The sequence below is a fragment of the Camellia sinensis genome, chromosome 1 (assembly GCF_055761805.1).
Source record: "Camellia sinensis isolate YWXY chromosome 1, ASM5576180v1, whole genome shotgun sequence".
In the NCBI taxonomy this organism is placed as follows: domain Eukaryota; kingdom Viridiplantae; phylum Streptophyta; class Magnoliopsida; order Ericales; family Theaceae; genus Camellia; species Camellia sinensis.
The window spans coordinates 144,730,305-144,748,853 of NC_138961.1; the positions used below are offsets into that span (position 1 = coordinate 144,730,305).

An 18,549-nucleotide genomic window follows, 5' to 3' on the forward strand; every position below is an offset into this window, starting at 1 on the left:
AGGCTCCGGCGGTGGCTCTTCCAGTCGGGGGCACTCCGACGATCAAGTCAATATATCTCTCAAAGATAATCAAGTGCTAAACTTACTATTCAAAGCATAAAACTGCGTACCTTAGACCCACAGGGGTGCCTCTTTTTTATAGTTTACTCAATCCTAGTCCTACTAGAAGCTTGACTTCTATGGACTCCAATTCTGCTCTTACTTTGGATTTCTTCAAAAGATAAAGATAAACTCCCTAAGAGCTTTATCCTTATCTTAGCAAAGTCTTTTCTTTACTCTAGGACTCTTGCCCCTTATCCATTATCCGCTTATCTAGGATTTCGATATCTTCGGAGATAACCTCGGCCTCGCCAAGATAACCTCGGCGTCACAACCAGGACACGTGGCACTTCGGCTAACACGTCGGCGTCACCTTGCCACGTGTTGGTATCCAGAAAATACATCCCCACAATTAATGATTAAGATTTAAAAACAAAATTATGAGTGCCAAAAAAAAGAGATCTCAATTATTATTGTTCTTTTAAATATATCTCTCATCGATTTAATGGAAAGGAATTCGATATGGCTAGAAAAAAATTATGTTTGAATTAACTTTTATATGAACTTTTTATTTGGCTTTTGATTTTTATACTAACTTTCAGTTTTAGTTTTTGACATGGGTAAATCCATAAAGATTAGAGCCCACCATTTAGAGCCCAACACATATCTCAAATGCTGAAGCCCAGCACTGCCGAAGCCCCATGTAGCAATTAGAACCAATGACATCAAGACACATGGCAAGAAAAGGGCAAGCCACATCAACAAATAAAGATCTGCAAAGTTATTGCCACTGCACATCGCCATTAATGAGGCCCCCTTTACAACATTTATTGCGATAACCCCTCTCCGTCGGGACATCACGACCTCACCCTGAACAAGGTAAGTACAGCATAGACTTTCGGCTAAGGTGACAAGTCGAAAGAGACAACGTAATGATTACCAAAGGATATAAACAGACGTCGAAGACATGTAGAAGGTTAAGATTTTCTATCTCTATTCCATCTCTATACTCCACTTCTCTCTCTAACTTTCTCGTCGAAGGGTTCACTGGAGGATTCCACGTTCCCCGTTGAACTCTTGTGCAGGTCTTCAGGTAGACTTGATCATTCAGACATAGGCTTAAGGAACATGGGTTAGTCCGACCCGTCTTATCACCACAAACTGTATCATTAGTTGGCGCCGTCTGTGGGAAAGCTTTGCTCCACGCACCAGTTATGCTCATTGTCGCCGGAGGCCCTGTCCCAATAACCCTTTCCTACTACCCATCAAAGTGTATGGTCACGACTAGATCCATGGCTTCTCACCATAATGTTGCCGACCATCAGACTGACCCCCCCAATCCAAACAACCCACCACAATACTTCATCAAGCTTACCAATAGCATTAACCGCATGGCCGAGCAAAACCAAGCCCTAATTAATGCTCTACTCCAAAGAAACCTTCCTGTGCCCCCTCCACCACCTCCAGATATTCCTCCCAACCAAGAACGAGCCTCGAGCCATACTATCCCGCAGCCTAATCCACCCAACTGGGAAGGCTTGCAACCCCCTCCCCCAGGTATAAACTTGCAACCCCGGGGCCCACAACTATCGATCCCCGCACCAATCCCTAAAGGAGAGGCCAGCAGCGTCCAGCCCCCGCTGCCCTCTGGTGGTGACAACATCTTTCTCTGAGACGTGGAACTCCAAGCCATGAAGCTCCAACTCCAAGGGGTCATGCAGAACATACAACATAAACCATCTTCCACAGCTAACTCCCCGTTTGTTGCCTCCATCAGAGACAAACCTCTTCCTCCTAAGTTCAAAAAGCCCACCATCGACTCTTTCGACGGTACAACAGATCCAGTCGATCACTTGGAGACCTTCAGAACCCCCATGATCCTCCATGCATTCCCCGACGAAATCATGTGTCGGGTTTTCCCCGTAACACTCAAGGGGTCAGCTCGACTTTGGTTTAGTCAACTCCCAGCAGACTCCGTCTCCATTTTTCAGCACCTCAGTGACTCCTTCCTTAACCATTTCATAGGAGCCCAGCGCCAGTGACGTCCAACAACCCAACTCCTCAATATTTGCCAGACGGAGGGGAAGTCGCTGTGCAGTTTCATTACCCGCTTCAACACCGAAGCCTTGCAGGTAGCGGAAAACGATGACAAGGTCATCCTTACGGCTTTCATGGCCGACCTACGGTCATTTGATTTCCTTTTCTCCCTCTCAAAAAACCCCCCGACCTCCATGGTAGCCCTACTCTCCAAAGCCCAAAAATACATGAACGCAGAAGATTCCCTAGCCGCTCGCCAAGACCCTACAACAAAAAACCTGACCTCCCGAGAAAAACAAAAAGACTTAGAAGCCAAAAACACCCTGTATAATTACCAAACTCCGCATTATACCGACCGACCCCCCCGAGCCGACCGGTCGGCACCAACCCGACCGCCCAATCGGTTCGAGCGGTACACACCCCTTAATTCCCCCATGGAACAAGTCCTCAATCAGATCCAACGGGATTACCCCCTAAAATGGCCCCAACCATCACGAACCCCCTCCAATCGGAAAGACCAGTCCAAATATTGCCATTTTCACCAAGACCACGGCCATAATACCGATGACTATGTTAACCTCAAAGACTAGGTCGAGACCTTAATACATCAGGGACGTCTTAGCTGATTCACGGATACCCGTCCTTAGCAAAGGCAAAAGACTAAGCCCACCAAAAACAACCGCCGACACACCCCTCCCCGGCAGCCAGCCCAACCTAACCAAGGCCATGATCGCCCTCCACAACAACCTCGGGCACAAGGTAATCCCGCCTCACCTGTTGGAGAAATCAAAGTTATTTCCGACTGGCTTGCGTGCGAAGGACCATCCCACTCGGCTCAACGGGCAGAACTCAGGAAAATAAGGCAAGGCTCAGACAAAGAAGTTGTCACATTGGATCGACCCTCCAAACACCCCAGGTGGTGGACCGAGCCTATCACCTTTACTGACGCCGACTGCACAGGCATCCGTTAGCCTCATGACGACCCTCTCGTTATTTTCGCCCTCCTCTCCAATTACAAGGTCAGACGGGTTCTCGTCGACAATGGCAGTTCTTCAGACATCATCTTCCTCAATTGTTTCCGCCAGGTCAAGATTGGAGAAGAAAGTCTGTCTCCCTTCCAAACCCCTTTGGTAGGTTTCACTGGCGACCGGGTGACCTCCATCGGCTCCATCGATCTTCCTATCACAATTGGCGAGTACCCTAGACAGACCACAAAGCTGCTCACATTCCTCGTTGTCGACTGCCCCTCTGCTTACAACATCATCCTTGGCCGCACCGCCCTAAACGCCTTCCAAGCCATCACCTCCACCTTCCATCTTGCCGTCAAGTTCCCCACCGATCTAGGCGTCGGCACAGTCAGGGAAGAGCAGACTGTAGCCAGAGAATGCTATGTTGCCTCACTTAAAGAGGTTAAGCTTAAGGAAACCATGATCATTGAAGGACTTGACGTCAAAGACGAGGATGAGCTGGTTAGGGAAGAACCAGTGGAAGAGCTTATCGAGGTCTCTATCGACCCCACCAACCCTGCAAAAACTGCCAAGATTGGCAGCCAACTATCCCCCCAGGCCAAGACCGACCTCACCGCCCTCCTGACTGAGCACCACGACATGTTTGCCTGGACTCACTCCGATATGCCGGGTATTGATCCCTCCTTCATCAACCACCGTCTCAGTGTTGAGCCCCATTTCCGACCCATCTGCCAGAAGTAGCGCATTTTTCACCCAGAACGCAATAATCTTATTGCTTCTGAAGTAGACAAACTCCTTGAGGCACAGTTTATCACTAATGTGGACTACCCAAGATGGCTGTCGAATGTGGTTCTGGTTCGTAAAAACGATGGTAAATGGCGACTCTGTGTCGACTACTCCGACCTTAACCGAGTTTGCCCCAAGGATAGCTACCCTCTTCCTCGCATAGATCTGCTAGTTGACGCCACGGTCGGTCATCAAATGCTCAGTTTCATGGATGCCTTCTCTGGATACAACCAAATCTTGATGCACCCATCTGACCAGGAGCACACTTCCTTCATCACTGACCGAGGCACCTACCATTACCGTGTGATGCCATTTGGGTTAAAGAATGTTGGGGCCACTTACCAACGATTGGTCAATGTCGTCTTCCATCATCAGATAGGCCGGAACATGGAAGTATATGTCGATGACATGCTGGTCAAGAGCAAGCTCTCCACCGATCATCTGGCCGACCTGCGAGAAACCTTCGCCACCCTACGCAAGTACCAGATGAAGTTCAATCCGGAAAAATATGCCTTCGGCGTAGGATCTGGAAAGTTTTGGGGGTTCATGGTCAGTCAGCGGGGTATCGAGGCTAACCCCAAAAAGATCAAGGCCCTAATCGAAATGCAGTCACCCAGAACAGTCAAGGAGGTTCAGAGGCTTACTGGCCGAGTGGCCACCCTCAACCGCTTTATTTCCCGAGCAACGGACAAGTGCCTCCCCTTCTTCAAAGTCCTTCGACAAACTTTTGAGTGGACGGCAGAATCTGAAGAGGCCTTTCAACAGTTGAAACAGTGCATAGCTAATCCCCTTTACTTTCTCAAACCATCACGGGCGAACCCCTTTTTCCTCTATCTAGCCGTGCCACACACTGCAGTTAGTGCAGCACTCGTCAGGGAAGACAGATTTGTCCAGCGACCGGTCTACTACATCAGTCGGGCTCTTCAGGGGGCGGAACAAAACTACCCATTGTTAGAAAAAATGTCCTTGGCCTTGGTCACCGCCTCCAGACGACTCCGCCCTTACTTCCAAGCCCATTCCATAGTGGTCCTCACTGACCAACCGTTGAAGAAGATAATGCAGTAACCAGAGCTTTTCGACAGGCTTATGCAATGGTCCGTCGAACTCAGTCAGTTTGATATCTCCTACCGGCCTCGAACAACAATTAAGGGACAGGCTGTTGCTGACTTCATCTTGGAATTCACTAACCTCACCCTAACCACAACTCCTCCACCCCCACCGATCCCTACCGAGCTAGAAGACCCCCACTCTTGGACCCTTAACATCGACGGATCATCTTGCAAAAAAGGCAGTGAGGCTGGTCTCATCCTCACCGCCCCTGACGGTGATTATTTCAAATGTGCTCTCCGTTTCCTATTCGATGCAAACAATAATGAGGCCAAGTATGAGGCATTGATAGTAGGTCTCCGCCTAGCCAGAGACATTGGTGTCAGCCATATCCGAGTGTTCAGTGACTCCCAGCTTATTGTCGGACAAATTACGGGGGAATTCAAGGCCAGGGATGACACAATGCGGGCTTATAGGGATCTTGCACTCCCCCTTGCTCGTCTCTTCAATACTTTCCACATCCAACATATCCCTCAGGCGGAAAACTGTAAGGCAGATGAGATGGCTCAATTAGCCTCTGCAGACCAGTCAGATCTCAACCACGGTGTTCACCTCGAATACCTGACCCACCCTGCCATATCCCCCGACCAGCAAGCGGTCCACTTCCTCCAAAATAAACCTATCCCTTGGGTGTCCGACATCTTTATATTTCTAACAACGGAAGAACTACCAGATGACAAACAGCAGGCCACCAAAGTCAGGGTTCGGTCGTCCAATTACATTCTTGTCGATGGTCTTTTGTATAAGAGGGGCTTTTCACGCCCATACCTCAGATGCCTCAACCCTGCTCAGGCGACATACATGGTGAGAGAAATCCATAAGGGCGTATGTGGCAATCATTCGGGTGGCAGGTCCATAGCCCACAAAATACTTCGCACTGGTTATTTCTGGCCCACTCTCAATCAAGATGCGACAGACTTTGTTCTTAAATGTGATAAGTGCCAACGCTTCGCCAACATCCCCCATGCTCCTCTTACAGAATTGATCACACTCTACAGTCCCTACCTATTTGCCAAATGGGGAATCGACCTGGTCAGTCCATTGCCCACTGGCCGAGGCCAAACCAAATTCGCCATTGTCGCCATTGATTACTTCACTAAATGGGTGGAAACAGAACCCCTTGCCACAATTACCGAGCAGAACACAACCAGATTCATCTGGCAGTCGATCGTCTGCAGATTTGGCATTCCTTAAGCCATCGTCTCTGACAACGGTAAACAATTTGACAATGCCAAGTTCAGGAAATTTTGCGCAGAGCTCCAAATCCAGTCATGCTTCTCCTCTCCAGGCCATCCCCAAGCCAATAGCCAAGTTAAGGTCACCAACCGTTCTCTTCTGAAGATCATCAAAACTAAACCGGAAGCTATTAAGGGACTCTGGGCTAAGGAATTACCGAATGTACTTTGGGCCTACCGCACTACTGCCCGAACTCCCACTGAGGAGACCCCATTTCGCTTAACATATGGCGCTGAGGCAGTCATCCCAGGGGAAATCAGTCTGCCCACCCCAAGGGTTCTACATCTAGATCCAGAACTAACTGAAGAGCTGCGTTGGGTAGACCTAGATCTGATCGAAGAACTCCGAGAAACCACCGCTGTCAGACGGGCCTCCTACCAACAGAAAATGAGAACACATTACAACCGCAAGGTCAGACCGAGGGAATTCACCGTGGGGGACCTTGTTTTGCGAGAAGTAATCCTTGCCACCAAAAATCCGACTGAGGGCAAACTGGCAGCCAAGTGGGAGGGGCCTTACGTTGTGAAAGCCAGACTACGTCCGAGCATTTACCGACTTCAAGACATGGAAGGTCGAGACCTCTCCCATCCTTGGAACGCTGAGCATTTGAAGCGCTATTTTCAATAAGAATTGCACTTTTGTATTATCCAATTGCTGTATGTTCTTTTTGACAATCTGCACACTTGAATGTTCTCATTTTCTCCTCATATGGTGTAAATTTATGATCCAATAGGCTACATTTTGTATGACAGCAAGCTTGTATCTCAGTTATTTGTGGTATTCCAATAACGCTTTGATTGCAGCCTCAGCCAGATTGAGCAACAAAAACCCTCAGCCAGACTGAGCACGAAGAGCTCGACCAAACCGAGCATACAAGGCCTCAGCCGGACTGAGCATGACAAGCCTCAGCCAGACCGAGCATAAAAGCCTCGGCCAGACCGAGCATCCAAAGCCTCAGCTAGACTGAGCACGACAAGCCTCAGCCAGACCGAGCATACAAAGCCTCAGCTAGACTCAGCATAACAAGCCTCAGCCAGACTAAGCATAACAAGCCTCAGCCAGACTGAGCATAAAAGCCTCGGCCAGACCGAGCATGCAAAGCCTCGGCCAGACTGAGCATAACAAGCCTCAGCCAGACCAAGCATGACGAGCTCAGTCAGCCTGAGTTCCTTAAGGCCTCAGCCAGACTGAGCCCGAAGAGCTCAGCCAGACTGAGTTACTTGAAGCTACTGAATTACTCGAAGGGTCAGTTAATCATAGCTTCTCCAAACTGAGCACGGATGTAGAGCTCGGTCAAGGCCAGTCATGCAAACTTCACGGTTATGGCATACTGGCCACGCTTAGTCAAAATTCCAGGTCTATGTTTTTACAACATTTTTTACTTAGTCAAGTTCCAAACTAATCTTTCATTTATCAACACCATTACACCGTCATTTAAAAACTTCACTCTTGGGGACCCTTACAAGCTAGACTGACTCCACTTTCGGGTCATGATTTGAAACTTTCAATTTTTAACATTCTTACAAGCTGAACTTCATTTTTAATATTCTTCAGGTTGCCTTTCATTTTAAACTTCACTTTACATTGAGTTTTCCTTACATTTTGCACTGCACAATGATTTATACACAAGCCTTATATAAGTCACCATTCTCATTCATTTCAGATGCACAAACAAAAGCAATAGCATGAAAACAAGACTCAAAATTTTATTTATTCACAAACTTGTACATAAGTTTATTACAGTCATTCAAAAAAAAAAAAAAACAAAACAAAACAAAAAACAAACTCCAAGTACAAATTTTGTCCACTTCCATCATTCCTCCTCACTTGACACAAGGTCTTCTTTTTCAACGCCCTCGTCTAGGGGGGTCTGGACCACGTCATCATTGTCAATCTTGACACCGCTCAAGTCTAAGTTTGGGAACAGCTCTTCCGCTTTACGCTTGAACATCTTCCACCTGCTGTCCCAGATCTCAGCCATTTCATGCTTGTAGAAGTCCGACCACTGGAAGCTCTGGATCACCTCTGCTTCACTCCTGCCCCCAGCGGTCGCTCCCGATGGGCCAACCCCCCCAGCCCCCTCTCTCGCCAAGTTGTTGGCGACCGCGGCATCGATCGCTATCTGGAAGTCAACAGACCCCTTGAACTGCTCCACCGCTGCGGTGTACAGGTCGGGGTATGCTGCCCTTTCAGAGGCTGCCTTAGCTTTTTCTTCCTCCAACCTTGCTTTCTCCTCCATTGTCCTAGCGCGCTCATCTTCCAGCTCCTTCTGCAGTCCAGCAATTTTCAGGTCTGCTTCATCATTTTCTTTGATTTGCTGGGCACGCAGTTCTTCATTGCTGGTCATAGCCTCTTCAAACCACTCGGTGGTGACCGTACAGGCATTTTGAGCATCCCTCAGCCTCTTCTGCTTGCCAGCCAGCTGGAACTCTAGTGACACTACCTTGCGGCGTTTGTCCTCCAGCTCTAACTTGATCGCGAGCAGCTCAGCATGGGCTCGAGCGGCAACATTGTGCTGCACGATCGCCAACACCTCCATCTTCTTCGCCTTCTCTGCCTCTTCCAACCCCCTGGCACACGCACTTCGCACAGCTTTCCTCCAGCCTGCGCTCTCCTTCTTGAAATTTTCAAGTTGGGCCTTCGCCTCCTCCAACTTCGCCTTCAGCGGTTTCACTTCACCCTTTGCCGCCACCGCCTTCCTTAGCAGAGCCCCTGCTAAGGTGGTCGCTTCCATTTGGGTAGAGCATAGGCCCCTTAGAAGCTCAGCCTCATTAAACTTGGTCACGGAGCGCACGGCTGCCTCGTCCACTACCCCCAAAAGAAGATCTGCAGCTGTCCTAGCTAGGCCTTCTTTTCCCTCCAGTCGCCGAGACACTGCAGGAGCATGGTAGATCGCATACTTCACCTTGACCCCCCCTTCTTGGGACGCAGAGCCCCCCTTGGGCTACTTCTCCATCATTTCCTCAGGGTCAGCTGACCTACTCTCCACTGGCACCTTAGGCCTGGCACTCAGGTGTTCTTCTTCCTCCTAGCCCCCCTGACCTTCATTCCCTTGCACTTCTGGGGCAACCACCCTTTCTGGGATCACCCCTACTCCCTTCTCCCCTGCCTCCTCCGCCATAGGGGTAACCTCCCCGCCAACCCTCACCCTCTTCGACACAGGCGCATCTGAGGCCCCCTCAGGGGTAGCCCTCCTCTTCTTCTTCTTCTTCTTCAGAGCCTCCCCCTCCTCGTTTGCCCTCTCCTTCACCGAATCAACTGGGGGCGGTCGCGGCTCAAAACTGCCCAAGTCTTTTTCCACCAGCGGCTTGGGGCGCGGTCGGATTCTTTCCCTCATGACCAGTTTTGGTGGCGGGCCTAACTGCGTTTCTTTGAACTTTTGGGCTTTGGCAAAAATGGTCCGATCCTTCGCCTCTTGCGCCTTCCTTCTCGCCTCTAGTTTTGCCGGTGCTAGATCTCCATCGGTCGGCAGAGGGCCCAGTCCTGCGGTGAACAAAGCGGACGGCTGGACGAGATCGTCCCATTTGAGCCCTCCTTTTCCCTCCATGCCTTCACCTTTTTCACCCTCTCCTCCGCTGCAGCCCCCAGCTTTGGCTCCATAGACTTGGTGGGCACTCTCCACACCGTGCGCACTCCCACTCCCCCGTTCACGGACACGTAGAACCACCACGGCCCCCATCCCTTAATTGATGACGGCAACCCCACCACCAAACCCCTCCCTGCTGCCGCTTGCAAAGTGACCCAAGTTTCTTGCTGGCCCGAGGCCTTGTAGCAGGCAAAAAACTCGTCCACCGTCATAGCCGCCCCCTCGTTCGCCCTCGACCACGCACTTGCACAGGCCAGTACAATCTTCCACGCGTTGGGCATTAGTTGGTCTGGTGCCACTTCCAGTCGGTTTAAGACATCCACTACTACCTGCGGAAGTGGCAACCTCAACCCACCCTTCAACGCCTCCTCGTAGAGGGCAAACTCCCCCGGCTGGGCGTTGGACGGCCTCTCCGTTGGTGTTGGTAGCGTCAATTCTATTTCTGCGGGAACCTGGTATTTTTTGCGCATACCCTCCAACTCCCCCGCAGTAACGATCGACTTGTCGGCCTTCATATGCCAGTGATCTGGCTCAGCCTGGAGCCGCTATCACTGTCAACGAACGCGGTGGTCCCGCCGGTTCCCCTACTCTCTCCACTTGCCTCTCCGTCCTATACTGCTTCGCCAACTCCACCGCATTGTCGTCCCCTAATGGATCAACCCTGGCAGTTCTAGCTTCTTCCTAGGCCATTTCTGTCGTGTGTCTGCGAATGGCTTCGGATACGAGCGCAAGAAAATTCAAAAAGCGTTGCAGGGGTGTATCGCTAGCAACGAACGAGTTCACACTTGGAATGTTTTGATTTTTTACAAAAAATGTAGGTAAAGCGGATAATACCAAAGGCCCACGGCTTGCCTATATTCCAAGGGTCACAATTAATTCTCACTAGTTTGAAAATTTTCAAAATTCTGCCACAATTGTCTTTTCAACACCTTATAATGACCTATCGTTTCGCCTATCGCCCAATGCCTAACCTCCCCCACTACAAGATTCTGCCACGTGTATGGCCACGATCCACTGCCTCTTTCCCCTTCCTTGTCTATTCCACTTCACTTCAGCACGTGCCCCACCGCCTCTCGAGCCCCGCGCCACACCACTCGGCCACCCTTCACAGTCAGCCTTCTGCATGGTTTGCCCCTCCACTCGGCCACCCTTCCCGGTCGACCGTCCGCACGGTCGGCCCCTCCACTCGGCCACCCTTCGCGGTCGGCCTTTGGCACGGTCGGTCCCTCTACTCGGCCACTCTTCGTGGTCGGCCTTCCGCATGGTCGGTCCCCCCACTCGGCCACCCTTCGCGATCGGCCCTTCTGTAGACACCCCATTTTTGACCGACCTTAAGATTCAGACGTCACTGATTGACCGCTCGGTGATGTTGCATATTGTGCTCATTCAGAGGTCGTGGAGTCTCGGTCGTGAGCCTTGCCTCCGGACTTCCGGACTTTTTTGTGCTTTGCCTCGGTTTGCAAACCAGGTCTCGTTTTCTTCGTCTCCTCTTCCCGAATGGAGGGAGAAGTCTCGTAGATCATCTCTCAGTGGCCGTAGGCTACGTTTCGTGGTTGTAGGCCATTTTTCCCGTTTCGGAGCCCGGTTCTCGATTTTCGGAACCGTCGGCCGTGTGCCTCGGTTCGGGACCGCTTAACCACCTCCGTTTGCTCCGGTTTTTGGTATACACCCCACCACCATCCATTCCAACAACTTGGAGCTATTTTTCAGAGCTTAGGAGCACCATTTCTCAGACCAAGAGCTGCTGGTCCATTAGTCTTCAAGGGTAAGCTTCTTTTCCTCTTTTTTGTTCCTATCTTGCTCTATATCTAAGCCTTGCTTTCAAGAATTTTTGGGCTCCAACCCAAACTGTAAAGAGTCATATTTTGACCCCCTATTCATGTTTGATCAAGGGTCTTTTGCTGTTTGAGGCTCCCTTTTTACACTTTGTGTTTAAACCTTCTTTTAGGCCTATTTCTTGCATAGTATTTTAAGCTTACTTGTGCACTGTTTTGGGCTCGGCCATAAACTGTAAAATACCTTGTTTTGAGCCCCTCTTAAACTTTTTTGAAGGGCTCTTCATTGTTTGGGGCCAGCAGCTGCTACTTGCTTCTTTATCTCTCTTTTGGGGCCATTTTTGCATGTTAACTTAGCCCTATTTGTGTTCACTTTTTGGCCTTGCTTAAAACTGAAAATATGCATGTTTTGGGACTGCCTTAATTCTGTCTTTATGCTTCATATTCAAATAATGCATGCTTTGTATAGCTATAAGTCATTCCATGCGCCTAGTTTCGAGTTTCAGGTCTCATATCATGCATCGGGTGCCATGTTTCCATGTTTCGGGGCTGTTTTGCATCATATTTTGGTACTGAAATTTGCATGTTTGCATATCATGTTTCATATCTTGCCATGCTTTGTTAGAGTGGCATTTGTGCCTTAGGTTCGATCCTCGGTTTGCGTGCACGTGTGCACGCATCTCGAGTGTCTCATTTTCATCTAATGGCCATTGATGTGAGTGCGGCTGAGGTCTACTCATGTTGGTGTAAGTCCATCATGCATTGTGTATGCCATTTCAATTCATAGCATTGCGTATGCTAGGTTGTATGTTAGAGCATCGTGTATGCCATGTTACATCGCGCATTGTGTATGTCATTTCATAGCATTGCGTATGCTAGGTTGCATGTTAGAATTGCATTTATGCATGTCATGCATATTGCATTGTGTTTGGGATAGGCGTTAGCCCGAGCACGGAAAACGAGAGACGTTTCGTACTCCGAGTGACGGAACGTATCTCAATTCCCAGTCACCAACACTCTGGATTATCCATGATGGAGTCTCGGTCTTGTTGTGTTTATGTGTGCATTCATTTCATATTAAGTCGTGCAATTCGACTCCTCGGCCATCATGCATCGAGATACGTGATTGGTGGCACGAGGATCGAGGACTACACTCCCTGAAGAGTAGTCAAGCACACATATGTGAAAATACTTTGCCATGCCCCTTTCTTGCTCTCTGTTACAGCAAATCAAGAGTCAGCAGCCTTCCGGAGCTTAGCGCGCATCCCGAGAACAATTGCAAACAGAGGCAAACCGGGGCATTGTAGTGGATTTTCGCGCAAGGCGACTCAAGCATGCATCATCCATCATTCGGAACAGAGTCGAGGCAGTCCCTGGCTTGCATGCCAATTTATTGCTTTCCTAATTTAATTTGTTAATTAATTAGGGTTTTGTAATTATTTGGACTGTAATTATTTATTCGGGACTGTATTATTTATTCGGACCCTCCGAGCGAGGGCACAACTGTAATAAGTGTGCGTGTGTGTGATGTATGTCTTCCAACCCCACGTCTTTCTCTCTTTTATTTACCCCTTATGATGGTTAAGTTAGGGCATGTTTCAATTAACATGTTTGCATTCATTCATCTGTTTTGCATGCACCGGGCTCGGCGCATCATACTAACTGCATCGTATTTTCAATTCCAAGTTGAATACATGCTAGCTGTAGCATTTCATATGCCATGTTTAGAATAGCCGAGCCTGCTATAGTTGCATTTTTGCATGTGTTGCATTAGGCATTTCTGTATAGTTAGGATCATGCATGGATTTCTAACCTAGCTTCTGTTTTGGCTTGGAGTACTCGGCAAGTTTTATGCTTTAGCATCCTTGCATGCGTGTGAGTGACTGCCATGAATAGCATGCTTACCATGAGGCTATGTGCTTATATGATATAACTGACTGAATGCCTGTGGGTGAAGGTTGGGTTATTTAGATTGGAACAATTTATCAAATGTGTGTTTTAAGCCCACTAGATAGTGGCAAAATCATATTTTCTAAGCCCACCCAAGGGTGGCAAATCCACGTCTTAGTCTACTTGCGGGTAACACCATCAAACCATTTTCAAATAAACAAACATGAAATGTTTTGTTCCAATTCAGGCGATCCAGTCTATACTTGTATGTTGTGCGCATCACATAGTAAATCTAGGCTAATAACCAGAATAAGAACGCATAATATTTTCAAAAATAGATATCATGGTTAGTAGAGGCCGATCTTTGATCGGGCGAGCGGGGGTGTTCACGAAGTGACCTTCCCGAATCGTACCCAAGTTCCCGAGCCGAGGCAACTTTGGTGATGACGGACACGTGGCTTTAGGCAAACGAGTCAGGGTTTCCTAAATTTCTCCAAAATAAAATATTTAGGTGGCGACTCTGTATCTAGCAAAGCAGTCCATGTTTGGCACTTCTTTCAAAAATCTGTTTTCTCAAAATGATTTGCCGGATTTGGACTCTTTGGTTCAGATTTAGAACCGTGACAAATTGAGAGTCCGAACTGTAGTGAGCCCAATATTGAACGGAACGGGGGACTCATCCCTCCTCGGGCGTTCGGGGACGTCTACACCTCCTCACGATCGGTCACCCCGCTCGGTCAGCCTTCACCCTACCTGTCTTTCACTGCCCTTATTCTTTTCAATATTCCCTTCGTTGGACTAAAGCTGCACTCGGGAATGGGAGACTACTGACATGGGTAAGCCCATAAAGATTAGAGCCCACCATTTAGGGCCCAATACATATCTCAAATACTGAAGCCCAACACTGCCGAAGCCCCATGTAACAATTAGAACCAATGACATCAAGATGCATGGCAAGAAAAGGGCAAGCCACATCAGTAGACAAAGATCTGCAAAGTTATTGCCACTGCACATCGCCATTAATGAGGCTCCCTTACAGCATTTATTGCGACAACCCCTCTCCGTCGAGACAACACACCCTCACCCTGAACAAGGTAAGCTACAGCATAGACTTTCGGCCAAGGTAACAGGTCGGAAGAGACAACATAATGAATACCAAAGGATATAAGCAGACGTCGAAAACATGTAGAAGGGTAAGCTTTTCTATCTCTATTCTATCTGTACACTCCACTTCTCTTTCTAACTTACTCGTCGGAGGGTTCACTGGGGGACTCCCTGTTCCCTGTTAAACTCTTGTGCAGGTCTTTAGGTGGGCTTGGTCATTCAGACATAGGCTTAAGAAGCGTGGATCAATCTAACCTGTCCTATCATCACAAACTGTATCATCAATTTTTAATAAAAGGTTTAAAAGGTCATTTGATTCTCAAAATTTCATTATAGAATTGATAAATCAAACAGTCAATAATTTTTGTGAGACACGTGAATCCTTGCATGATACACACTTAAAAAAAAAAAAAAAAAAAAAAAAAAAAAAAAAAAAAAATCCTACATGATGTACCCAACAATATTTGTCTTAAATCATAAAGAGGGTCAATCGATGTTCTTAAAATAGGTACAAAATAAGTGTTGTGGATGTTATGTTAGTGTTTTGGAAGTGAGTTTTTATGTAAATTTTTTTAGTTATAAGATATTATTAGATAAAAAAAATTTGGTGTTTGGAAAGATATGTGAATTTTTTTGTGGTTGGATGTGATGTTTATGAGAGAAAAAATGAAATGATTATGAAATTGGATGTGATTTTTTGTTTGAATTTATTTTTTTTAGTTTTGCAAAAACTTTATCTTTTAGTGAAAAAAATCAAAAAATATTCGAAACCAAATCTTTGCCAAACACCGCCATAAGGATCCACATGTTTCATCAAAATCATTGGCTCTTTGAAAATCAGAAGGCCTAAAATATTTTTCTTATCAATGTTTGCATTAGTTCACATGTCAACTTTTTATTTGGGTTTTGATTTTTATACTAATTTTTAGTTTTTAGTGAAAGGTTTGAAATTTTTTTCTTTGAAAAAAAGTCCTATTAGTGACAAAAACACAAATAAATCCAAAACAGTTATTACGAATGCACTTTCTATAAATTTTTAAGGGATTGACTTTTGTTCATTATTGGGCATATTGGGCTCACTTTTAATTCGGAAATGCCTGGTAGCTCGAAGCTACCAGGCTCGAAATGGCTCGAGAGGGAGAGGGAGAGGGAGAGAAAGAGAGGGAGAGGGAGAGAAAGAGAAGGGAGGGAGAGGAAGAAGGTCGCCGTCGTCGCAGCTCCGGCCGCCGCTGCTGCTTCCTCCTCCGTCGCAGCCTCGCCTCCGTCGCAGCCCAGCCTCCCCTCCTCCTCAAACCGGTTTTTATGGCCCCCTCCCCTCCCTCCTCCTCCTCCTCCTCCTCCTCCCTTCTCTTCTTCTCCCTCCTTCTTCTTCTTCTTCTTCTTCTTCTTCTTCTTCTTCTGCTTCGTTCTGCAAACCAGGAAAAAAAAAAAAAAACAAAATCGACACCAAAACGACGTCGTTTTGGTGTCGAGCCGCGTCTCGAGCCACGGCATTCGAGCTACGTAGCACGATCGCTTTTAATTCTTATTTCGATAATTTGAATTGTTTATATTTTAAGATTTGTAGAGTATATTATTTTCGTAAAAAATTAAGTTGATCGACTAACAACAACCACGTGTCAAATCAATTTTGTATAAAAAAAATAAACGATGAAAAACTAAACAATTCATATAAAATTGATCCGAACACATAATCTCCGTTATCTAACTGACTTAACTTTTTTAGTAGGGATACTCGACGAAACCTAAAATGTGAATAGTTCGAATTATCAAAATAAAGTTCAAAAATGGACCCGCTAGACCAAACTATACTGTCACACCCCGAAAATTGACACAATATAGATTCATCAACTTCCATTATTTAATATAAATGGAAATAAAGTCTCAATATTGACATCATCCTCGAATCTCCCACATTTGTATTCATTAATCATTAAAAGATTTACAAAAGATATTCCACGTGTGAATATAAATTCAACATTCCTAAAACATGAATCTATATCATGTGGCACAATAAGTTCAGTACAAATTAATGCCTCCAAGGGTTACAAATTTCAAGGTTTAAACCCAGTTACACAAAAATGATTTTTTGAATCCATACATGTAAAGCCTTTGGCTTGTCAAAATAATTATAATAAAAGGAAAGAGCCATGTACTCTAAAAATATATTCCACACTTCTAACTTGGTGGGATCACCACATCATTTCTTGCACAAAATCACATAGGGTGGACACAAAATCTAGTAAGAAAATCTTAACAAAGAATATACATTTTACATAATCTCAGGGGATGAATGCATATATCTTGCCATGTTCAAAAACATATATTTCTATCTTTTGAAATTTTTGTGCACCATGAAATCTTGAGAATTTAACAATTTAATAATTTCAATGTAGTTCAAAGAGACAGTAAATACTACTCAGGTAATTCCTAAGTTGGTATTTACAAGTAGGCATAACAAGCACTATCAATCCCCACTTTACCGATTGCTAACCGGAAGGCACGTGGTACCTTCTCCGCACGTGTTTTCAGTCTTTCATCATGAACACTCAGGCCAACTCAACCAATACGAACTACACCTCCTATCTGGACTTCCAAATGTTACCCTAAAAACAAATCAATATGATCTTATTTCACAAAACAATTTTCTTTCTCAAAACAATACTTTTTCTAATGCAATATTCAAAATTAATTGCATCAATGATAAAATGGAATGGCGATGCAAATGTTCAATACAATAATAAAGTTCCATTTAAATATCTCAACAATGCCAATTTGAAAAATAATAATAATGAAATCAAGTGCCAATGCAACATATTTCTATATCACAACCTTGAAATTTCTCAATTCATCCACACAATCCTCCATTGTGATCAAATTCCACATCTCTTATTAAGATAACATCATAATATATATTTTTCCAAGAGACAATATAACAATATCATCATTCATGTATTCTCCACATGTTAAATATCATTTTTTAAACTCAATTTTCCAAGACAAACTAATGATAAGTTTTAAAATCGACTATTCTCATTCCCTTCATGAAATTCTCTCATTTGATACAACCATAGGAATTTCTCCATTATTTCTTCACATAACAATTTATCAAGCATCAATTTCATAATATCTCAACTTTTTCCCAAAATCTTCAAATTTTAGGGTTTCCACCAAAATAATATTTTTATTCCATTTTTTTTGAAAATATTTTTCTAAAACAACACCCACACCTAGAATATTACTCATAATCTCAAAAGTTTTGATCATCTTCTAACATTATCTAGGGTTCAACAACCCAAAATCATAACTCAAACATGTAATAAATGCTCCAAACAAGCATAATCTTGCAAAAATATACATGTAACTCAAAGATTATCCCTACCTCAAATTTGGGAGATGAACAAAAAGAAAACCCTAAAACTCAAAGTTGACAAAAACATGATCCAATCGGTTATAAACGTAGTTCTTGTCGTCCTCTTCGATTTGGTGTAAAAAATCCCCTCAGACTCTTGAAAATTTGAGCTAAATCTTAGAGAGAAGTTAAATTTGAGTGTCTTCTAGAGAGACTGAAGAGAAAAGATGAATACATAGAGAGAGGAAGAGAAGTGAAAATATGTGTATCTCATTTTTGGCATTAATTTTGAGGAAAAAAGCATTAATTTCGAGACAGACGCACCGAATTCCGCTTGAGCAAAATTTCTAATCCGCACAAGCGGAATTTTTGCCTCATGGATGGATTGCTCCAGAGAGCTGCTTAGAAAATTTCACCAAAATCTGCTCAAGTGGAACCCAAAATCCAATCGAGTGATTTTTCTCCCCAGAAAATTCTGAAAACCTTGAAAGACTCTATGAGGATCCGCTCAAGCAGTTGCCAAATCCGCCCGAGCAGTTCAGCCAAAAGCTCAGAAAGTGATTTTTGCAAAAGACTGGTTCCAATACCTAAAACTCAAAATTTTCAATCTGAAAAAATTAAAAAGGTCGAGTAAGAATAGAAAGGGAGTCTCAACGACCTGATACGGTA

The 18,549-nt window shown here is 45.6% G+C and overlaps 1 protein-coding gene across 1 annotated transcript; it reads left to right on the forward strand.

Moving 5' to 3' along the window:
• Positions 1-3,503: 3,503 nt before the first annotated feature.
• Positions 3,504-7,017, forward strand: LOC145820194 (uncharacterized). The gene is made up of 5 exons (XM_082915102.1): positions 3,504-3,714; positions 3,829-4,223; positions 5,292-5,788; positions 6,179-6,584; positions 6,907-7,017. Exons 1-5 carry the CDS (start codon positions 3,504-3,506, stop codon positions 7,015-7,017), a joined length of 1,620 nt encoding a protein of 539 aa, XP_082771228.1.
• The last annotated feature ends 11,532 nt before the right edge of the window (positions 7,018-18,549 follow it).